This window comes from Phaethon lepturus, unplaced genomic scaffold, assembly GCF_000687285.1.
Source record: "Phaethon lepturus isolate BGI_N335 unplaced genomic scaffold, ASM68728v1 scaffold32278, whole genome shotgun sequence".
NCBI lineage: Eukaryota > Metazoa > Chordata > Aves > Phaethontiformes > Phaethontidae > Phaethon > Phaethon lepturus.
The window spans coordinates 1-25238 of NW_010557421.1; the positions used below are offsets into that span (position 1 = coordinate 1).

General features: G+C 36.4%; 1 protein-coding gene across 1 annotated transcript in view; it reads right to left on the reverse strand.

The window, feature by feature from the left end:
* Positions 1-5158: 5158 nt before the first annotated feature.
* Positions 5159-25238, reverse strand: part of USP53 (ubiquitin specific peptidase 53) — a 28670-nt gene continuing 8590 nt past the window's right edge. Inside the window, exons 5-16 of the mRNA XM_010292764.1 lie at positions 25094-25176; positions 24653-24758; positions 23720-23866; positions 23055-23204; positions 21955-22126; positions 20876-21025; positions 19557-19700; positions 18593-19328; positions 16266-16307; positions 15050-15123; positions 6965-7064; positions 5159-6143 (exon numbers count right to left, since the gene is read on the reverse strand). Coding sequence (XP_010291066.1) covers positions 5159-6143; positions 6965-7064; positions 15050-15123; positions 16266-16307; positions 18593-19328; positions 19557-19700; positions 20876-21025; positions 21955-22126; positions 23055-23204; positions 23720-23866; positions 24653-24758; positions 25094-25176 — 2889 coding nt within the window. The remainder of the gene's footprint in view (positions 6144-6964; positions 7065-15049; positions 15124-16265; positions 16308-18592; positions 19329-19556; positions 19701-20875; positions 21026-21954; positions 22127-23054; positions 23205-23719; positions 23867-24652; positions 24759-25093; positions 25177-25238) is intronic.

The following is a 25238-nucleotide window of genomic DNA, read 5'->3' on the forward strand; positions in this document are numbered from 1 at the left end:
TGTCAGCAGCTGGACGGCCTGTGCTTCCGTGGGGTGTCCACGGGTGACCCGCGCGGACAAGCTTGGGGGAAAGCTACCGCTCTTGGCAGGGGAGTGGGCGCCTGGGAGCAGCTTTGGCTTTCCTTCCCTGGAGCGTCCCAGCAGCCAGGCCTCAAAAGGCCTGGAAGGCTCAGATACCTCCGGAGGTATGTAAAGCTAATTCCAAACCACCAGCAGCTCGATTTTTAGAATTTTTTTTAAATACAAAAAAAAATGTGATCAGTTCTTGGATCAGAAAGTATGTTTGATGGTTCTTACATGTTTGCTGTATCTTCCGCAGGACAGCATAGCACTGTGAAGGTAACCAGACTTTTTCTGTTCTCTGTAGAGGCACTACCTAATTACAGGATGCACCTTATGAAAACAAGCAGTGGAAGAGGAGGAGCATGTGTGCACTATGAACAACTGGGAACAGGACTCCACTTGCATCTGAATGCAAGAGGCATATATATATACGCTATATCATAATGTATCTGTGGCTGTATCGCAAGTATTGCTGTTCAGGTTTTTACCTGTATCCAGTTTCTGTCTTCCAAACTGTGCCTTAGAGGTCATGTACGACAGCTTGACTGTGCTTTTGTAATTCATGCCTAGGGGTTTGTTAAGCAGAAATGAAAATATGTACTGTTTGAATAAAATCAACTGAAAGGACAGCCTGTAGATGGGCTGAGAATAAACTCCAGCTCTTTATGTAGACTGAAGTTGTAATGCAGATCTTTTCCCCTCAATAGATGAACCTTACTAAGCTGTTTAACTTCCAGAAAGTTAATCATGAGGATTTCATGCTGTTTGGTTTTCTATTACATCTTTCTTTATACCACAGCATGCATGAGATTCTAGCTTCAGCACTTACTACGCCTCCTGAAACATGCCAGTGTTTAACAGCAGTAGCAGCCTGCTGTCCTCGCTTACTGAGTTAGATAAAACAGGTTCTGATTTCCTTGCTATAAACACCCTTCTTGAGCAGGTTGCATGTAAAGTACCCTCTTCCATGGATGACTAAGTAGACAAATAGGTAAGTAATAAGTTTCAACTTCCACGTGCCCCTTGAAATTTTCTCTGTCTTGCTATAGGGAGACATTCAAAACAGTGTTAAGTCAAGGGGTTTCTTGTATTCTCAGGATAAGGAAAAAGAAGCTAAGCACAGGAGTAGGCTTTTTACCTGATCAGGTTTTGGGGAAGACTGTGTTCAACTGTGGATGAAGTGGGTTCAATTTTCTTGAGTATTTTTCCCTTGTAAATACTCTTTTCTAATTCTGAAAAGTATAATTCATCGTTGTTGGGTTTTTTTTAAGGAATAAATAGAATACCTAGATTTCAGAGTCTTCGAAGTTTCAGCATCTTCTAACACATTAACAGGCTCCTACCAGGTTAAATAGGATTTGGGATGCAAAAGTGGGCATATGCTCTCTTTCCATTTATTTTTCTTTCATTGTTCAAGACAATTCTTCCAGTGACAGTGGCTTTCTTGATGTATCAGACCTATACTTTAAGAACTGAGATGCCTTTACCTGCTAGCATTTATGATCTTGGCTGCTGGTACCTACAAAGTCAGTCAGCACTTTCAGAGTCCTTGATGCGCGGTGCAGAAGAGCACCATGGCATTCTCACAAATAGAAAAATGGGTTTTCCCATTTTTCAAAATGAAGCTATGAAAGAGACAAGTTCACTACTCTTCCCTAACATCATTTCACCAGGGAATTCTCAAGGGAACAACCTATTAAGGAGGCACTGCAATGTTGCTCCATTTCTTTTTTTGTAAGGGAGACAGGTGAGAATAAGTCTTAATAGCCTTTAGAAAGTTGAAAGAAATTTCAAGGTATCTTCTAGTAATTTAGTATGTCAGATCTGGATGAAAGAAAAAACAAGGTTTTACTTAAAAGCTAACAAAATGTAGGCTTATGATGCATTGGGCTCAAGCTGTTTCGTACACTCCTGGAGCATGTCAATATATACATCAAGGCACGCTTTTCTTATCCCTAATAGAGCAAAGGTGGTAAGACAGAATGACAGCTCATGTAGCTGATCAATCAGTTGTTACCAAGTCTGTGGGACTATGGTATTAAAATTGCTTCATGCATTTCATAGGTATTAAGAAAGCTGAATAGATTTAACAGCTTTATAAACAAATACTTCAGAAGATTAATTTTACTGTTCAAAAAATGTAACAACCACTATCTCTGCAAAACTTTTGACCATTAGTAGCCATATTATCTGTCATTTTAAAATATAGTTCTGGAAAGCCAATGTGTGGGTTTTGGTTGTTTTGGGTTTTTTTTTAGAAAAATGTGGAGTACAAAAAGAACAGAAGACAACAATATTTTAAATTTTTATCTGATAGTTTGAACAAGCAGAACTTTGCAAGAAAATCTAAAGACTGAAAAATATATTAATTACAAGACTTGTTAATGTCTTTACCGTTACAAAAATTGTCTAGGTTCTTATACAAATCTATAGCCAGAAGGGGACATTTATAAAAAAATAAATAGGCACCCTAGGTAAGTTAAAACAAGTTATCACATCTTGGTTAGCAAATATTACATACGTACGTACATGGAGTGCAGAGTCAAATATAAAAACAAAGGTGCCTCGGTTAGCTATTTAATATAATTAAATACCTGGTAAACATGGGTCACAGAGAGTTGTCTGGTAAGATTGTTTCAAGCAAAGCAAGGAGACTGAAGTACATCTAAATTACTGCAGCTACTTTAAAAATCAGTTTACCAGTTGTGCTTACTGGAAGCCAAATTCATTGGTATCAGTAATAGGCATTCATATTGCTCGTTGTACAGAAGTATGAACATTGCTATGCATGTTTAAAAATAAGTGTTCTAACATCATTCACAGTTGTTCCTGTGCTATTCATACATAAAAATACTGTCATTTCAAATACAAGATTTTTGCAAAACATTTTACAAATTATACATTATTTACAAATTGCAATAATCTTTGTTTTTACACAAGTATTAGAAGACAGTTTTACTAAACTGGCTATGTATATTATGTCACATGAACTAGAAAAGTTTAATTTACAGGTTCTGAAGTCTTTCTCAAAAATATTACAATTGGGAATCTTCCAAATTCTTACATTTTCAGGGTTCTTTTTCTGTATTCAACTGATTTTCTTACAAAAGGATAATTTTTCTAAGTTGCTGTTTACCAGCAGCCATACCTAAACATGCATAATTATTTGCACTACAAATTCTAGAATTCATTTTTCTCCAAGTGCTACAACAAATTTTGATCAAGAAGGTAGAAATAAGATTAATCTGAGATACCTGGTTTGTGGCATATGTCATGTTCCAGTTCTACTGTAAGTTACACATAGTTTAAAAAAAAAACAAAAACTGACCTTGACACAGAATAACCAAAACTGTTTAAATGTATACCTTGGATAATTGTGCTAAACAAGTGCCAACATTTGGTTGAAGCACTAAAACTCACATAAGGTTTATGAACGTAAAAAAGCCTTTCTAACAGTGCAAGTATAAGCAAAAGTGTTTATTATGCATATTTAAACTTCTTGCATTATTTTCATAACTAAAAGGCATTGATTTTTAGATGTAATCAGCAGCACCCCAAGTTAATACTCTAATATGAATAATGGCAAAATGTAGCCTTTTTGGATTGTGTCAGGCTTTGCTGACAGTAATTCTACATTATATACTGTTTAATACTACAATAAGCCTGAAACAGAACGCTAAGCCCCTGCCTCGGACACTACAAGACACAGCAGGTCATTTCAAACACTTGGGGATGCCATGAGGGCAAAATCCTGCTCACCCTTCTTTCCTCCCCAGCCCTCATGGGCCATATCTAGGCCTCAGCATTCATCAGGTAGATCTGTGCACTGATTTAACTGACCAAACAAAAGCCACGTAAATCCTCTTTGTTACTGAAATAAGTCAGGTTAACAAAAGACATGGCAAATGCCAGAGCTGCCAAAACCGCAGGCCACAGTGCTAAAGCAGAGAAAGAGAGGAACCTCTTCTTTTCGTGCCCCCTCAACCACCGCAGTCCGAATGGCTGCAGGTTCAGTCAGCCTGATCTGCTAATATGGAACAGATCCATGTGTAGGACTGCTCCAAATAGGAAAAAACATTGTCAGTAAAATCAAATGCCTGATCCCCATTAAACATTGCTCAAAATGTCAAGCTACAGAAAGATAGGAAGTTCAATAAATAGCAGCATTGGCTTTCCATGCAACCGTAGAATAAATCAGAACTGAACATAAGTAGTAAATATATGTAAACCCCTACAAAATTAATCTTTCATATTGCATGATAACTATTTTAAAATTATCATCCTATTCTGCTATATCAGGGTGTAGCTTATATGGTTAAACTTATTTTTAATAAGTTAAAGTATATAGCTTATAGGGTGAACAAATTTGATACATGTGTTTAAAAATGTGCACTAACATAGAACAGGTATATTAATAGGACAGTATTATTGCAGTTTACTTGAATTCCCTTTGAAAGTCTTATTTAACACTTGCAAACCAGAACCGTTTTTAAAGAATTATTATTAAGGCCTTTCAAATAAAAAGTTAGAAATTTTCTGGGTAAACTTGTATTAAAGACACTTGAAGGTTTGTGAAAGCACAGACTCTCAGAGAAGTCAGATGAAAAAAAACGTCACCTCCTGCTACCTATCAGGACAAATACTGCTCTATTATAACTACATTTACTGCATTATATATGGTAATATGTTTATCTCTTTTGTTAGTCTAAGCATGTAGTGACGACAGTCTGAAGGAACAGTTTTTAAACTGCAACTAATTAAATCTTCTGACAAGATTAGTAACATCTAGTTGATCCCACTGCTGTAAGATGCATACACCCAAAGGGACCATTTTTAATATAAACTGTCAAAGACAAGCTGAGTAACAGAGATAAGCATTAAGGCAACTAGAGTAACAAATCAAAGAACCCGAAGTTTAGCACCTCTTCTCCTCTGTTCACCTCTATTTGCATATTCATTTAAACAGTCATAACTCCTAAGCAGCGTACAGTCAACTGGGTACCTAGTTATCACAGAGATTAAAGATTTGTGCCAATTTACTGACGACATGAAATGCAAAAGTCAGATCCAGATTTTAATTTTTCTTTTTAAGAATCTATCTACTGCAGTGTATGCCTTCTACATTTGCCTTGTACCTTTGCTCAGATGTGGGATGCCTAGGCTCAAGAGTAGCATGGTATGTAGTATTCAGTTCTACTCCAGTTGACAGAGGATGCTTTTCTTTGTGAAAGCTTCCACTATCTGTAAAATACAGCTTGGGTCTCTGATGATATTTCATCCTGTATGTGTCAGTCATACAACTATCTACTGAAAAGTAAGTCGTTAGGGATACACTATCATTTCCATCCACATGGCCAGCACTTGGTCCTGTATGACGAGATCCTTTCTTTAAAAAGTTTTCAGACACAGTCCAAAAGTCATTAACTGATAAGCAAGGTGGAGAATCCGGTTTATGTACAAACAGTTCATTCCCTTGAAATGACTCTTTAAGCCTTTGTTCATTTGTAAATACGCTTGCTTCTGATGCAGATTTTAAAGGTATACCCGTTTGCCTTAATGGATTATTTTGCAACACTTCTGTGGATTTTACATCGGCTGCCAAGTTAGTTTCTGATCCTGGCAAAGTATTCAGAGCATATTTCTTCGGCGGTAAAGGGGGAGGAAGATTCTGGTACACTACTTCAGGCACCCAAAGAGCATCCGCCCTTCGGAGTGGGTGCCCGGCATGCTCATTGGGAGGGGGAAGCACCATGGGCCTTTCTGACAGGTTCTGTGGCACACAAGGTGACAACCCCACCTTGGGACCAAATGTTCTTGCGTGATGAGACTGTGGCTGGGAAGATGAGTGAAAGTCATTGTTGACCAGCTTCCTTCCACAGACATTTTCTGTATAGGGGTGGGATACACCATCGGCACAATATACTGACACATTCATCTTCTCAAACTTGTCTGGATTTACCCACTCTGAAGAATTCTGTTCATTTGTCGTGTTCCTACTTTCTGACTTAACAATGTCTTTAAGAACTGGCTGTAGAGCTGATGATGGGAGAAGTTTCCTATTGGTCTCAGGCATTTCAGCTCTAAAATACAAAAAACACACAGGATGTAAGTATCCATAAAAACATAAGAAAAAGCTCAAGTAACCCAAGAATTCTTTTCAAAGACAGCCTTGGTAACACTGCTTAAATATTCAAACTGACTAGAGAATTGGGATCTGCTTAACATACAGCCATTTGATTAGAAGTTGTATCAAATCACTCCAAAGTTTCTTTCATTTGAGATGTAAAGTGCCCCAAAAAAATCTCTGCAAGAAATTCAGTACCTGCAAGGTAAGATAAATTCCTTCCACATTCAGGACTATGTCAAACATGACCTCTGCTCTCTTCTAGGCATCCCTGTGACCCGGTCTGATACATCCACTTCTCAATTAGACATTACTTTTGGATGCTAAATTTGTATTTAGGTTCTTGATTTTTAGGAGCTACTGAGCACTTACAGTTCAAATTAGAAACAACAGGTATATAGCAGCAGATTTTAAACAGAAGTTACCTTCTCCTCCCCTTTCAGCCAAACTTTTCAAAACTTTATGGGGTTACTGCGCTAACCACAAATTGGTTCATCACTGCCTGTTGTAGTATATAATTCAAAACAGAAAACTACTAAAACCCTTTGGTCTGGTAAGATGGTTTAAAATAATGTAAACTATTTGGTTCCACTGACAGCATCAAAATTAAAATAAAGGCAGAGAACATTTCGCCCTCCATCAGTTATGCAAAAGGCATTGTCTGTCAAAAATATTCAGTCCTTTAACTTTTGCGTGCTTAATATTGATTACTATCACATAACAGAATTCAGTATTTCTTAAACTATTACATAGTAAATTAATGCCACTGTTAGTTACCTCTTTACTGGAGGACTGGGTACCTGCAAATGTAATTCTGTTGGGAAATTAACATGAGGTCTGTAGTTAACTTCTGAATTGATCTGGTCTTTCCTCAAGTCTGGGGGTAGAAAAAAATTATTTCAAAATAAGCAGAAATACAGTCTAACTCCTTCTTTCTAATTCCTCAGAGGTTACAACAACAAACAAAATACAACAGGACAATTAATTCTTTTCAACATTTGACATTGATCAAAATAACCACTTTGAAGACAATCTATCACAGAAGGTCAGATCTTATATTAATCCAAAATAATGTGGAAGAAATGTTCTTAAAAAAAAAAAGTTACCAGAAAATAGGTAAATTACCACAATTTTGAAATCCTGTAAGACATGTTTGCAAGATCATCTTAACATGTCATCTAATTAAAAGCACATTTTTCAAAGGCAACTTTTTATAAAAGCACGTTTATTCAAATAACCAAAGTAATTTAAATTACAAAATAAAAACTTTATGACTTCTGAAATTTCATATCATGTCATAATAATTAACTGGAATGAATACTGTAGGGATTGAGAAGGTGTGGGTTTTTTTGTGGGTTGGTGGGTTTTTTGGGGGGTTGCCTTTTTTTTAAAGAAATGCATTATACATTCTTTGAAACAGACTTAAAAAACTTAGAGCAAAGTGTACAGATTGTAGAGATGCTGAGCAGACAGAGAGCACCCTCAGTCACGTGCCCTAATCACACAACATGACAGTGCCTGGAACAGCGCTGCTACACTCACACTCTAGAAGCTCCCTTTATTCACAGGCAAAGGCAAAGAATCATTCTGTAAAAATACACCATTTCTGAACAATGCAGTTCCTAGTTAACAGTAAATAAAGGAAGCATTGAAATACCCATGTCGACACCACGTAGTGTAAGACACTCTCTTGGCAAGTGACAAGCGACTATATATTTGTTTAGAGATAGATATTAGAAGTCTTCCTAATGCAATGATTGACCGATTATAACCAGTCACCTGCTCTAAAGCTATTCAAAGGAAATCTTATTTTGTGTATGTATAGACTAGATTCATGTGACTACTATGCCTATTTCAGAAAAACAGGGATTAAATTCAAAACAGGCAGCAAACATTGCCTGATTTCTAGCAGAATAATCTTGTGTTCAGTAGACAGTTCTAACTTAGGTAGTTTCCAATGTGATTACATAGGCTGTTCCATACTTCCATCAACAAAAGCTACAAAAATTTTGTATCTCTTCTTAAATTATATACTTTTACCCAGATTTTTTTTTTTTTTCAGTTGTTATTTCCCCAAGTTTAAATAAAGTCTTGGAACTTTGGACTTGTGGACATATGAGTCAAAAACCCAACAACAGAAAAGAACTAAAGTAAAAACTTTGGGTGATGCTGTTGGGTGATACTTGTTTTGAGAGCCAATATCTGCCCTATCTTTAATTGATGAAAGACTTAAGACACTAAATCTTTGACAAACATAGGTTGTAGGGCCTAAAATAGCTTATAGCACAAGAGACAAAGCCCCCATATGGATTTCCTTTAAGACTTTACATTAAAAAAAATAATAATAATAAAAAAAAAATCTTACTGTTCCAGCATGATAAACAATACCACAAGCTTAGAAAGCATAATTATGGGAAAATATTGTTACTGAATGAGCCCATGTGACACTGGCAAAAGACAACTAACTAACCTGAAAGAAAGTTCAAAACTGTTCCAGTGGGCCATGGCATCAGAGCTAACTAACACTGAGGTAATACCTCAAACAGAAAACACTTCATTCTGCTACAGATTTTAATGAACTGTAAATTGCTTTACTGAAAAAAAAAAACCCCAAACCCCACAGGCTCTGACACATTGTTTCCTGCGAATGTTTCCAATTCAGTATTTCATCTCAGTACCAACGTCAGGATACAGTTCTAGGAATTAATTAAATAATATGCTAGATTAACAGTGTCTGAAGTTAGTGTTTTTAACTTTCAGACTTGGCATATACTGACTTCTATACAAGAGCACTTCTACTTTAAAATCGCAAATAAATCACCCATACAACTGCTCTTTCATTCCCCAAACATCTTCACATCTGATGTGAAGATTACAGATTTATTTTTATTTTTATTCCAAGCCAAACTCCTAATGAATTCTTCCGAGAGGCCGTATCCCAAATCGGTCAGGTGGTGGCAGCAAAGGTTAGCAAGCTGTTCCTTTGGTGTGATCGCGGCACACACTCACCCAAAGCTGCTCAGCCATACCAGGTGGTTTGTGCCTTCCGAATTCCAGCTAATTTAAAAATAGATGTGTTATTTTCTCTTCTGCTGACAGGATATCCATGCATGGTTAAAGCCAGACGCAGACTCGATTGGGAATTTGGCTCTACATTCTTTGCAAACCTAAATACGGGTCACGCAAGCACTGTGCTCAGCTGGAGACTGACATCCTTATCAATGAGTCATAAGAAGCTTACCAATAAATGAAACCTGTTTTCTGACGTACAAACCAGTCTGCCTTTAAGACTTATGAACATCTACTTTCATATCCAAACTCCCAATCTAGTTTAACAACCATTCGATAGCCAACAGGCAAGGGCAGACAAATTCTCCTCTCATACCTCCATTTACACATACTGATCATATGCAATAATCTGCAAAGCCCTATTTCGGGGCGGGGGGGGGTGGAACACAAAACCAAAAATTCCACATAAATTCAATTTCCTTCTAATGTGTTTTAGCTTCATGTTTCCTGTATTTTTGACTACCTCATTTTTTTTATAGTGGTCTCTCTGTATTTTTTTAAGTTGCCAATAAAAAAACCAAGGTGTAATACTTACTGTAACATGTACTGTGGCAAATTCCTTTCTCTGAACCCAGACATTTTTCTGCATTCAGTTGAAATAATAAACGAACTTACTGGAAAGCTTTCGAAATGTGGAACAACATAGTCCCAGTCAAGAAGGTAAACACGTTATAACTTGTCCAAAATAGAGTATTATTTTTAAAAAAACAGTGACTCTCTTCAGAAAAAAAAGGATTCCTTATATTCAAGAAACTGTCTTTTTGGAGCAACATTCAGTTGCAAAACATTTCTTATAAATCATTAGTGGATTTTTTTCCCATGGCTTTAAACATCTGGAAAAAATGAAAATAAAGTTCCACTATTGGTTTTTTTTGGGTGGTGGGGTGGTACATACTTGCATGTGTGTGAGAGTTTAACTAAGTTCTGAAGTGAAGCAACAGTCGACAAAGAACACCAAGTGTTACCCTCCCTTCATTCTGATCTGCTCGTCCCAAGAAGTCTCTTGTTATAAAACCCAATCCTGAACCTTTGCATTATCTGTTTTAAACTGTAAACTTCTCACCTTAATAAAGTGAATTACAAATGTGAGACTGCTTTACATTTCAATCTTCACGGGTTGTTTGACTACATTTGGAAATCTTGGAAGTTTAAGGTTTGGGGGTTTTGTTTTGGGTTTTTTGTTTGTTTGTTTGTTTTTTAAACTGAAATCTTTAATCTATCATTTAAAGCATTTATTTGTTTCTGTTTCATGTCAAGTAAATTAAGTAGCTGCATGCTTTAATTCACTACTCAGTTCTTCAAACACAATAGTCATATACACTGACTGCACTATAAGGGTAACAACTGGATTTTCTTAAGTATAACTGCATATTTTAAATCATTACCATAAATGTATGGTTTTCCTAAGATGATTAATTTTCTTTTTCAGAATTATGGTTTGTGGGGTTTTCTGAAGTGACAAATAAACAAAGGCAATTTGGATTCTTCTTTACATAGTCACCAGAGCTTCAGAACAATTCTAGATTGCAGTTTGGAGTTCTCATGCTATTGAACTGAATAATTATTAATGGGAAAACCTCTGGATCTGTGATGATATAAACACTGCTTTGCATTTATTTTCAAAGGGAAGCAAATTTAAGACATTGATTCCAAGTACATCCTTTTTTGAGATCACTAAACAGGCAGCTTCTAATACTGCATCTTAAATAGGAGGCCATCAAGCACTTGGACAATTTTAATCACAGTGTTTATTCTACTGCCAGGTTAGTTCAAGAATTAACTGCTCTGAGCTTTGGCGGGGGCGGGAGGAGAGGAGGAACCTAGAAAACAGGGCCTTCTAGAATTTAATTTTTTTTTTCTTTTTTCTTTTTTTTTTTTTCCTCTCAACAACAGTAATATCTCTTATTGCAATTGTCAGGAGTGGTAATTTCATGAAGACATCTGTGCTTTAGAAACAGGGGAGGCTTGTCATGAAAGCCAATAAAAGCCCTTTATGATTGAAAATTAGTAGTAGTAGCTATCACATGGACTGCTCTGAAAATCCATGGAAAAAAAAAATCTATAGTCCTTTCCAACTTCCAAGAATTATAGTCATCCTTCTCCAACTTGAAGAATGTGAGATTGGAAATTTTGCCCTCACACTGTTCATGTCACATGTTCCTTATAAACAAAAAAAATTAGCATCCACAGTGGATCAAGTTCAAATTTCACAAACACTATATTAATGATTTAGTTGAGAATACTATATCTGCTTAACAGCCACATTTTCCCAACAAAATCTGATCACACAAATGAGGGATTGGTGTTGTGGGACATTTGCTTCAGCCATACAGTTATCTACTGCTTACTGCCAGTGAAAGAAGGAGCCATTTGATCTGCATAACCACTCTGTAAGCCAATGTTACTATCTTTATAATGCCCTAACAATAAGTTTATTTTTTTTATTCAGGGACAGAATTCCTCAACTGCTGAACAGCAGTCTTATTCAGCTCCAATTAAAAATGAGGAACTGGATAAAGCACAGTTATACAAATGGCGGGCATAATGAGAAGTCCAACATTATTTCCCTAAGAAGTTTTCCACACAAAAAAAATACCCAGAGATATTTTTTCAAGTTGCCATGAGAGGCTAACAAAGATTTCTTACATCCCACTCCTCTCAGAAAGGACTGGTCATTTCTTAAGTACTATTTTACAGGATTCTGTTTGGTATTTACCTACCAATTCATGTCTTGTTCATAACATTCAGCGATGTAACATAAGGTAATACAACTGATACCTGTAAATTACTACTATTGTCCTTGCTAAAGGTGTCCTGACACACTTTTTAGACAACAAAAAAACTGAGTGTAACTAAATCTTTAACCCCATATACATGTGACATGATCAAATCCTCCAGATATCTTTTCAGTCCATTACTCACTTCCACTAAAAGTATTGTTTTCCAAAACATGCACACATGTGGGAATCTCACATTTGATTTAGAATACATAAATTTTTGCTATGAAACTATTCAAAAGTTACTTACTGAATTAGAATAACTGAATGGATAGGATCTTATCCTCAATGTTTTCTGATAACTCTAAGGATGACCTGGAATCACTACTTTTTTTTTTTTAAAGGAAATTTATGATGCATGTTGAAAGCTTTAAGTACATTTAAGTACAGTACACGGTACTCTCTAGAGAATACTCATTACTAAGCTCAAACATTGTTTGAACCCACCTATTTCTCATTCCAACAGAGTCCTTTATGTATTTTTCACTGGTGTTTTTCTTCTTTTTGCTATCCAAGTGTGTGTTTTTTCCATGGGTATGACAAGTATAGTATTGTACAGAACTAAATGTCTGTACTATACTGTATGTCATGCAAAAATAGATCTTGCATTCCATGCAACGTCAATTTTGGGTATGTTTTTTTTTTGTTGTCAGAATAAGTACCAAATCAGTTCTTTTTCTACAATCAAAAAATAAATTGGAATGACACAAAAGTTAGAAGTGGTATGGCAGACCCCTCCCTGACAATCTAACTCTTAGAAGAAACTATACTATACATTAGTTGAGAAGAAGTATGATATCTATAAAAATCAAACATTTCCTAGGGAAGTGGCCTAATGTTTATTGCACCTTTTTGTATAAGCACCATTCCATTGTTCCAGCAACAGCAGATAATAATTTTGGCTGGCCTCCTGTTGACCTATAATATTTATATGCCAAGGCATTTATCAACTTTCTAAAAACCCAACAGACATATTAGTATGTAAAAGGAAGTAGATTTCCTTATTACAAGTGTTTCTTCCTGCTATTGCTTCGTATCTTGAAGGAAAACCAATGGTACTACAGTCCACCCAGACATTTAAAAAAAAAAGAAAAAAAAAAATCTTCCTTCATATCTACCAAGAAAGCTCATGGAAATCTTTTGGGGAAAAACCCAGGGAATGAACAAAATTACCATGTTTTTTCTTGTTTGGGTTTTGTTTGTTTATTTGCTGGGGGGACAACAGGGAAGGAACATGAACACTTGCTAAAGAAACACCCAAAAAACAGACAAACAAAACCCCAAGCCATTACACTGAGAAATATGTTCTCAAAGCAGAATATAAGCAACAGAAATGGAGACTTACATTTACTCATTTCCATGGGATTAAAAAGAAAGCATGAATTAAGGCCAGTGAAAAAGTATTATACTGGATGTCCTATGCCAGCATAGAGTCATCCAAAAAAATCACAGAATCATCGAATGATAGAACGGTTTGGGTCGCAAGGGACCTTTAAAGACCACCCAAGTCCAAGCCCCTGCTGTGGGCAGGGACAACCTTCACTAGAACAGGTTGCCCAAAGCCCCATCCAACCTGACCTTGACACTTCCAGTGATGGGGCATCCACAACTCCTCTGGGCAACTTGTTCAAGTGTCTCACCACCCTCATCATAAAAAACTCCTTCCTTATGTCCTATCTAAATCTACGCTCTTTCAGTTCAAAACCACTGCCCCTTGTCAAGTCACTACAGACCTTGGTAAAAATCACTAATACTAGTGAACAAGAGTGTTTTCGGTTCTCGTACCCCAGCCACAAGCAGTTACGCACTGGCCACTTCCTGAGGAGGCAGTGGTATATGACATGCACGAGGAAGGACTAACAGTTCTATCAACCTATAAAGAACATGCTTTGTAACAAAACACACCAGGAGAGGACGACTGTGGCAAGAAGAATTATTGTATCCTTATTATCTAATAATTTATAAAGATGTAGCCTCCCAAAATGATACTTATTTTCCACACCAAAATACTGTATTTTAAATAGATACAAGCGCTACAAAAAAAATCTAGCCTGTTACTTCAGTGCTAGAAGTCATGTGAAACAACTGTTTGGGAGGCATGTCATGCTTTTACATGATCCAGCACACAGCTGAGCACTGCCACTGCTGTCTGAAAGGAGAGGTTAAGAACAGGTAAACTCCCACCATCCATATTCACGACCTAGCACAGAAGTAGGGAACTACTGCTGCTGCTACCATCATAACCCAATTTTCTTCCCATGATAATGAACCACTGAAAAAAACCCAGCCCCTCTATTTGAGAACCCATATATCATGGCAGATAGTTAGGAATACATTTACACTGTACATTTGCTCTACAAGACAGCAAAAAAACTGAATAAACAAAGGTGCTTTGTGGGACAGAATGCTTTAAATGCCCCTGAAAAAAGCAATACTGTTATTGAACTGCTGCTTCATCACACTTCCATCAAAATGTACTAAGGAAGGATACAGACACTTTCCATCTTTATCCATCAGTCTAACTCACTGAAAAGGTTAAAAACATGAACAAGACCAAAATTTGGAATTCACTGGACAGGAAAAAAAAAAAACCCACAAAACATATTTCTTTTGCCTTTTTAAAAAGACAGACTACACAGGCGGTAAGTCAGCAAGAGAGCTCTCTACTGCAAAAAGTATATAAACCCTGCCACCACAACAGTATGGCCAAAATAGCCACAAATTCCATGCCAATTTTCTTCTAATCCACCTAAATGCAGCCAACCTGATACACGAACTGTCTAACTTCGAAATACTTGGTTATGGCTTGTAAAACAAAAAAAGCAATGATAAATTGTATACACATTTTTCAATTTTATGAAATATCATTACACTGACTTATGCAGCAAAATTGTAAAATACAAAAGGCTAAGCAGAAATCTGTCCATCTCTTGTGTGATATTAGTAAGTTAGTATTAAAATTTTGGTACATCTTTTTAGAAAACTTCTTATTCTTTATACAATTTGAAGTTCTTACCATAGAAGTTTCTGTTCTGCTGGAATACTGAATATAACACATTATCAGCTTTTTTGGTTGACAAGTTCGGTTCGCTGTAAAAGAAGCATACATGTAATTTGAAGGCTTAAGTTATTGATGTATGATCACAAACTTTATTGCCTTGAGTGCATACAAGTGTGAAAACTTTGCCCATGTGAAACTGACTCTTGTTCTCATCACTGCCACATTTTTTACTAACACACGCTTTACAGAAGATACACAAGATAGTAGGGGTGGCTCTAATACTTTTAACACCACTCCCACAGGTGGCAGGCTGTACTGATGCAGGTAAGTTTAGGATGATACGTATCCTTTAATATGGACAGACAAAAAATGCAGTTTGTGAGACTGGTGTTCCCAGTTTATTCTGGAGATTGGATGCCCATTCATCCCAGCCTTACTCTAGAGTACAAGAGCAGGATGCCTGACATGCACCACAAAAAGCTAATTTCTTGACCTTAATATCACATCAGTTTAATAAAGAAAGTTGGTTCACAAAGTTATCAGCAATAGAAAAATGATGTGTAACTTGTGAGAAAGAATTACCAACTCCACTTTTGTTTTCCATTGTAAACAAAAGAATTTCAGAAAAATTTCAAAAAGTGCTTATTAACAGAGATCACTGAGAAAGCATGACAGTTTTATATTTATACCGGTTTTCTGTAGTGATTTTCAAATGGAACAGATACCACTGGTCACCTAATAAATTTATTTGTAGGTTTTACCTAAAATTGCCACTTTAGTGCAGCAAGAGAATACTACCCATGTGGTACTATATAGTTTCAAATTTATCATCAGTATCACCCATGTCTGAAACAAATACATTTTTCAGTGTTAAGAGTTTACACCCTGAATATTTCAAAGTTAAACATATAACAACATCTGACTATGACGAGCTTAAGCTTTACAAAAATGGAAAAATCTCATCAGTATCAATATCTTAAGTATGTGTAACTTGTTGGGCAATGTTCTAGCTTGTCCATTTTCCTCATTTGACATTTTGCTATTCATTAATACTTTGTTGTGGCAGCAAACATAATTCTAAGTTGTGATTGCCACTTGGTCTTGCATTCATAGCAATTTTCATTTAAAAACATTTTCTCAAACTGGAAGATTATAGCAGCAAACCAGAGAAAAAAAAGTCAGCAGATGTAGTAAATCTTGCTGGTTTAGTTAAGCAAAAAGCATGCCTTACCAATCCAGATAGGGAGCTGACAAACAACCTGTTAATTCCTTCCTTCTCCAAAAGTAAGGCAGGAAAGAAGTTACAGAGTGGCAATTTTTCAGTTAAAAAAGAAAAAAACCAAACTCTTGTTATTGAAAGGACAGGAAAACAAGAAAAATACTAAAAGAAACAGGAAGAATGGAGAAAGAACCTAGCAGAAAACAAAGCACTATGTAGTTTTTTTTCTACCTTCTAAAAGAACTTTCAAGTAATTAATTTGTATTTTTTTGGTTTTATGTGACTAAGTCTGGATGGTGAGAAGGGAACTATTGGGTATTGCCAGTCACTTGTAATTACCAGTCATATAAAATCCTTCAGGAAGTCCCAAGAAGTCATTTGTATTTTGATAAAGTAGGCTTTTTTTTTTTTTATTTCACAGATACTTACACAACAGTGTAAGCCGATTCTTAATGAACTAAGTTGTTTTAAATTTATCATATTCTCTTGCATAAAAAAGACACATGCAGCATTTGGGCATGCCATTACCTCTTGGGCACATCTAAAAATGAGGCATGGTTGTAACTGTAGAAATCACTGCTTAAGGCAACTGTAAGCACTGAAAATATAAATATGGCTTGGCATAGCTTTATACATACTTATATCATTATCCAATGAAAAGCCCATAAGTTTTTTGTATAGTGGGGTTTTGTACAGTTTGTTGGGAGGGGAAAGGCAGGGGGAAAGAAAAGAGGGGAATCAATAAAGGCGTGCGGTAGAAAGTATTTTCTTTTTTAGTGGAAGTGGACACCACAGTCAAAATTTCCAGTTCAGAAAGTCCATAAAGCAGCCAAATACAGCAGGCCAAAAGAATACACTCACAAAATACCACTCTATCTACTGGTATAGACTGAGTGCATGTTAGATGAGCCTTTGGCCCTATCCTGGCACGGCCATTTTTATGTCCTTATTTATGCTTCTATATGTGAAATAAAATAATTCCCTGGGAAACTAAGTACTAAGCAAACGACTGATTTTGCTTTCTTGCAGTTCCAAAATAATTAAAGACATCTCAATCCAAACAGAAACTGTATTTTGTATGTTTTCAATAAAAAAAACTTGTTTTGGTAAGTTGTTACAATACTTTATGAAGTAAGTTTTAAAATTTTGCATCTCCGCTTAGAAAAGTCAGAGCCTTTTCATTTCCTGGTATTTGCTATTCTCCTCCCCTGTAAAATAACTTTTCATGAAAATATAAATCTAGCAATCATTTGTTACTAGACTGGGTCTCACAACTGTTCTTTTCCATTTTATGGATATAAACAAGATTGGGAAGAAGAATGTATGTGTTCTAGTAGGAACTATGTTCTACATACACATTTAAGACAATACAGAACTTTATATTTCACAGCACCCCATTAACCATTTAAGTTGGAAAGGACCTTTTCAGATCATCTAGTCCAACCCTTGCTCAGGCAGGGCCAACTACAGCAGGCTGCCCAGGACCACATCCAGCTGGGTTGAAAGTGACTCCCCAACGTCTCTGGGCATCATATTAAGAATTGATGTATGCTAGTAACAAGCAAGTTTAGTAGTATCTGGCTACTAACCACATTTTTGGCCAGTGGGTGGCGAAACGCTGGAACAGGTTGCCAGAGAGCTGGTAGATTCCCCATCGCTGGAAACATTCAAGGTCTGGTTGAACAGGGCTCTGAGCAACCTGATCTAGTTGAAGATGTCCCTGCTCCTTGCAGGGGGATTGGACTAGACGACCTTTAAAGGTCGCTCCCACCCAACCCAAAGATTCTATGATTCTATGATTTCTTTCAAACAGGTCAATCAATTATCAAATGATCAATATATATCGGAAGTGTTCTAGAAAACTGAATTTCAGAACAATGACTAGTAACAGTAGACAAGATTCACCTACTGCCATTCTCATCTCTTTGTCAGGGGAGATACAGATACAACTGTTACAGATATGCTGTGTTCCATTACAGATGACAAGTTACCCACCATGTAAAAAAACTTGTAACTAAAGAAGTGTAGCAATTATTTCAAATTAACACACCCTGTCCCTCTGCACGGCTTAGCAGTTTTGGCTCAGCACCATAATAATGTGGCTTAGTGTCTTACAAACAGAACTAGTGTTGCAGCCTCAGAGTAAAGGTAAACTTAACACTTAATTGTCCACACCCTTATTTCTAGATACCTTGCTAGCTTTCTACATACCTGACCTCAAGTATATGAGGTTCCAAAGCATTTTCTTGATTTTTCTTTTTGAAACAACACATGAACATAAAACCAACTTATTTTTCTGTAAATACAATCTATGCAAGCTCTAAGAGCATTAGCATTACCTGCAGGAAGCACTTTCTTTAACATTCTTGACATCTGCTGGATTGATTCCTTCAATAACAGGCGAGTCCAGATTTGCAGATCCATTGCTGATATGATCACTGCTTTCATATCCAGATTCTGTCCTCTGAATTTGCCAGTTATCACCATGGATTTTTCTCTCTGTAAATCCCTTGCTTTTTTCAGCATTCCCTTTTCCCTCTGAATCCAGTGAGCTTCGACTTCCTGTATCCTGTTTTGTTTCATCTTCATATATAGTCATTAAACCTTTCTGGATTTGGTTCTCTTTTGGCCAACGGTTAAAGCTTCGTTCCTTTTCATGCTTAGATTTACTGTTTGGATTTACCTTGTGCTTTGGGCTATGCTGTTTCTTCTCAGTCTCACTGAAAATGCTGTCTACGTTTAGTGTCTCTCGCATAGGTTTCCAACCTTTACTTCTGCTTCTGCTGCTGCTGCTGATACTTCCTTTGTCCCTGGAGTCTTGACTGGTGTCTGTTTCATAGCCAGTGACACCATCAGCCCGGGCCTTGGTTATTGGTTTCTCCCCAGCAGGAAAAACTTCTGTTTTATTTGATCCAAGCACCTGTACAGAAAGCTTTGCTTGGTGAGGTGCATTGTCATGCTTATAAGAGCCTCTTCCCTGGCTGCTGTATATACGCTGATCAGCACAGTGTCTAAGTCCATTTCCAACTGGAGGAGACCCCAACTTAACAGTGGATCGGTCTTCCCCAATCAAATCTTAGAAGAAGAAAGAAGCTCCATTATAGTTCTTATTAATATTTAACTGATTCTGTTACAGTAATTATGTTTCTTATACTATCTCAACAGATTCAGTACAGATTTCAGAATATTGACAACTGGGAAACTCTAATCTTACAGTGTGTTCTCTTAAAAGAAGAAAAAAATATGCACACCTAGTATTGATGTTTAACCCCTCAATCCTCTGGTCATATTTTTAAAACATACCTCTTTGTCTCCCAGACTCTTTCCTTGGTCCTCTGTCTGCATCTTTACGTAAAGATGAGAAGTTTTTCAGATCAGCAGCTTTCTGAGCACACTCTCTGGATATGTCCTTTAGCCTGTCCTTTTGATCGTTGTAACCTAACTTAGCTGCAAAAAATATGTTTTGTCAAAGGTCATTACTAAAACGTCAAAATACACAATTATATTTATGTACCATAACATTCAGTTTTTAATACTAGTACTACTTAAAAAGACTAATCAATTACATAACACAGATTAAGAAAATGAGATGTATAGTACAGATATAAATGTAAACGTATGTCCAAGGAGTCCACTAAAGAGAGCTAATTAAAGTAACCAAAGCAGCATTATGTCAAGCATGTCTTACAAACACCTCTTACTTATTAAAATTGAATGCTCAAGCCATTTTCAAAGCATATACCATTTACATTAAATTTTATGAATTATATTAAAAAAAACCTAAGTTTAATCTTGTCTAAATGTGAAGATTTACTTTTTAAAAAAACAGCAGAGTCACTGTTTATGAAAACAAATCCTTCTATTTCTGAAAAGGTAAATACTGATCACTTTTGAGCCATCACTCAATCAAAAAACGTTACCAAGCTGAGCATTCTTAGTTTTAAAAAGCTAGGAATTCAACAATGAAGACAGAGGAGAAACAAGAGAAGGCAGCATCTCTCTGCCTGAAAAGAACAGGGAGTTCAGAAGAAAGGCACTGACAAGTAATGCAGAAGTCACTGCCTCATATGACTTCTTACAGCTTGATTTGCTTGGAAGCAATGTACAGACAGAATGGAATTTTAAACAGGTAAGACAACTTTTTTACTATTCTTCCCAAACATAAGATAAAGTCCATTAATATACAAAACTACAAATAATACTGCATATCACGATACTGTTGGGGAACAGTGTGCCTCAAATAGCCCATGATCCAGAGCGCCACACCATGTGCTCCAAAAGATCAATCAGCTTCAAGTTTCTAATGTGTCTTTTAACTGACAAAATGATTGGAAGGCATGATGATGGTTGAAAAATGGATCAAGGCCTCAAGAGCCACTTTAGTGCAGGAATAATGAGGCGTAATAAAAAACATTTTGCTCCAGAGAAGTTAACATTTCATGGCAGATATTACTTAAATACTAGTTGTTATTCAAAGATTCATTCAAGTCAACAATGCAATTTTCCTTTAGAAATAGTTCTAGTCCAGAGGTTAGCACATACCTGAAACGCTATCAACTGAAATATTTCATAATAAAGACACATTTGGGGTTTATTTAGGGGTGGGAGTGGGTAATACATACCTGGACCTCTACCACCACTAGCTTGAGTATGGCTTCTACTGAATGCTGAATTATCTGGCTGAAGTTTTTTATTACTCCTTTGATTAGTGGGGTCTCCAATTCCATTCTCTTTTATGTGGTCCAATTTAGGAGCAGAATGCTTTTCCAATCCTATCAAATAACATATCTATCTTTAGAAATCAAAGGCTTCCTAATATCTAAATTAAAAAGTAAGAAAATTTTTTAATTGCAGATAAAAAAAAAGGAAAACCTCACCACATTTCAATATGCTAGGCAGTAAGGTTCTGTATATATTTTATATACTGCCGTATTTATAGTGGTAGACTGTAACGGAATAGGGTCCTCAGTTCTTTCTTCCCTGAAGCAGTCTATGTTCTATTGCTACTCATTATGTGAAGAGGAACGTGTCAAATTTAATCGGCCTTTTATTTAATTTCTTTGTATGTTATGTTTAACATTAACCAAAAAAAAAAAAAGCTAAAACCAACCAAACAAAAAACTCACAAAAAAAAAAAAAAGACAGCAGCACAAACTACAGAACCAAAAGACTGGATTCTTACATAGTGAGGCCTATGCTATATGAACCTCAGAGAAAAGAAGTTTCCTGCAGCTCCTTCTGATTTTTCCCAAAGTTCTGAACTGTGCTCTGTGCATGTGTATACAAACACACATGCTCCAAATATGTCTCTGTATTTGTATGAAGCTTTACTTAAAGTATCATTTTATAGCATTTTAAAAGGTTTTTTAAATGTATCAATACACACATAAGAACAACAACATATACAAATATACTATTTTCTTCTGAAATTACTGGTTATGTGTAAAGTAGTTATGAACAATCTACAGTAGAAAATCTTTCTTCCCTATTATCCATGAATTTCAATTTGTATTCTCTTGACACAAACAGTTCTAATACTGAATATAGACACTAATCTCTTTTCTTTTGAGACCCTTAGGATAATTATTGATAAAAGCATTTAAGAACAAAGCAGCTAATCCATTACCTTCTCCTTTAAAATCCCTATTTCAGAAATATTGTTGACATTGTTATTAAAAAAAATAAAATGTATCTTAATTACCCAAGTCTTCCCCATTTCCTGCTGCTGCTTTGCATTGAGACCAGTGAATAATCTGCTTTGGAGCATCTTCTGGAGATACAGCTGTGCCATCCGGGTTAGCATAAAATAGTAACAATGGCTGAAAGTGACATCGAATGCACCGGGAGACCACATCTTTCCATTTTGTTCCAATCTAAGAACAAACAAAAAATCAAAACCGCCAAACCTTATCAACAGCATTAAACCCAGTTATAGAAAAAATAATTTATTAAGCAACAGGTACCAAATGCCTAATTCCAAAGGTTCATTACGATTCAAGACTTTGGCACATAAGCTTATGTAAACTGCACCAAAAAGCTAGAACCCGTATTGGACTAACAACCAGAACATCAACACTATGAATACAGCTGCCAGTAATTAGGTCTTCTTTTTCATTAAAAAAAGTACGAATTCAACAGTAGACAAGTGCATTAACATTCTGAACCATTCAGCATTTGGAAGGCAGAACTGTAAAGTAGTGAAGTCAATACTAAAACTCATTTGTGAAAACTGATTTACAAAGCTAAAATTTTATTAAAATCACAGAATCACTAGGTTGGAAAGGACCTTCAAGATCATCAAGTCCAACCTTAATCCAGCGCCACTATGTCCCCTAAACCATGTCCTGAAGTGCCACATCCACACGTTTTTTGAACACTTGCAGAGATGGCGACTCCACCACCTCCCTGGGCAGCCTGTTCCAATGCCTGACCACCCTCTCAGTGAAGACGTTTTTCCTAATATCCAATCTAAACCTCCCCTGGCGCAACTTGAGGCCATTTCCTCTTGTCCTATCGCTAGTTACTTGGGAGAAGAGGCCAACACCCTCGTCGTCACAACACCCTTTAAGGTAGTTGTAGAGAGCAATAAGATCTCCCCTCAGCCTCCTCTTCTCTGGACTAACCGCCCCCAGTTCCCTCAGCCGCTCCTCATAAGACTTGTGCTCCAGACCCCTCACCAGCTTCGTTGCCCTTCTCTGGACACGCTCCAGCATTTGTTTGACTTGTTTCAAGTTTGGTGCCAGAAGAATGCATTCTAGAAAAGTAATCATTAAACTTGGTAGCAGTAAAAACAATATTTACCTCTTTCACATTAGCATCATCAAAGAGCACCCATTTGCAACTCTTGGTGTGAAAGGCAAAGGCACAGTAATGTCGGCTTGTGTAGCAAATCATTCCCACAAGAAAAAGTTCGCTATTTTTGGCATTTTCATCTGTAACCCTATAAAACAGCTGTAAAAATAGTTACATACTTTAAAATATATGTAAAACATTTAGCCTCAATTTCTAGACCTATTACTGGCATTTCTCCAAGGGAATTGCTATTAAATATCCTGTTGAAGTATAATTTTTCATGAGTATAAATAATGATTTTTGCACTTATTAGGTCTATTTTAACACTGATTTTTGGGTAGCTCAAAGGGTAAAACAATAATGCTCCGGAATAATTCCACAAATTTCAAACGGAACATGATATTTCTAGATTTTCAACTAGGAATTCACCTACATTCATCTTTGTACTTAGGCACAAGACCAACTCTTCTGATGGGACGACTTCTCACAGAAACTGCATCAAGCAGCACGTTATAAAGAAGGGTAAAAGTAGACATAAACTTTGAAGTTACATTGTGCTTTTTTAAAAATACATACATATACACATTTCTATATTGTATATATTTACATATACATAAAAATATATGTAAAATTAAATTCTAGAGTAAGCAAATAGTAAGTTTTAGGTCAAATACCCCAGGAAGATAAAGTTGTGTTGCCAGATTCCGCATAACCTCTTCTGTCAGGTCAGAGTGTTCTGAATCCCAGACTAAGCCAATTGTGACAATCTCAGGGCAATTCATAAGAACACGACGAATTTTTATTTTTTGACCACAGTTACTCTAGAAAAAGGAAAAAAAGGTGATGGGAGGGAAAACAAAGTTGGTTAAAAAATGGAAGTCCAAAGTTGAGTTACTAGACAAGAAATAGTGCAACAAAACAACTCTGCAACAACTTCTAATTCTCAGATTTAATTACGGTGGTGTTTCTAACTATTTCAGCATAAAATTCTTCAACATAAAAACACTCTGATGAAGACTACAGCTAAACTTCTACATTCAATCACCACCTTAAAACAGAAATCTCTGAGAACATCGAAGACACCATCACCATTTCTCTTTTGTTCCCCCTCCATTTCATCATTTAAGCTTAGGTCTATATGTTCTTGTGTACTTTTCTATGGTTCCTAAATTAACAGTATTTACACAGAACCATTTAAGGAAGAGAGGAATTAAATAGAACAAGCTAAAAGAGACTATTTTTGTCAATAGCAACACAAAACTATTCCAACAGAAGACAACGTTGCCAAGCTGTCAGAGTATATGAACTTCACTCAGAAAATACCTGTTTCAACTAATCAAAACCACCTAGCTCTATGTTGAAATGAAGAACAACACACGGAGCTAGTAACTCAACTTTCTGAACATGTCACTTGCACCTACAATACCATGTTTATAACTGGAGCAATAAAATAGAAATAGAAATAGAAGGGCTTTTTTACCCTAAGCTGGACTGTGCTGAAGTGGCCACAGGTAATCCTGCTTTAAGGGGAATAATTTAGCCTGATTTAATACCCGAAAATGTTCTCCTTTGTATCTTAAAGTAATACAACATCTTTGTTTACTTACAGGACACTTTCTGTAGTCATCAGTAGTATTTGCTGCCTGCAGCAATTCTGCAAACATTTCCGGCTTGAGACGTTCATGCCTCTCCATCATTCTTTCTACTTCGTTACTGTAAGGGGGGGGGGGGGGGGGGGAGAAAAGAGAAAGAAATAATTGTGGGTTGGCCTTCTTAAGAGTTAGCAGATTTCAGTCAACTCTCAATTAACTGTATCTTATGACTAAAAAGAAAAGATACAGAACAGTAGCAACACATATTTTTTGTCAAGCTCCCTCCAAATCTTGCTTTTGAAATCCAAATGTTACCTTTGGACAGTATCTCAAAACCTCGTCTTAACAAAGGAATACACATTCATTTTCAACACTTACAGCATTTCTTTGTCATGCTTTGCTTATTATTGGAAGGGTGTATGTAGAAAAATGAGATTCGAGAATAAAAGCTCTTACCACAGGGCTGTGGTAGAAATATAACGCACAAATTCCGTAAAAGGCAATGGGTCTGACGATGCTCCACAACTGCGACATACACACTACAAAAATAAAAATACTTTTGTTTTTATTTTCTCAGGACAGTGCAAACAAACTATTTATT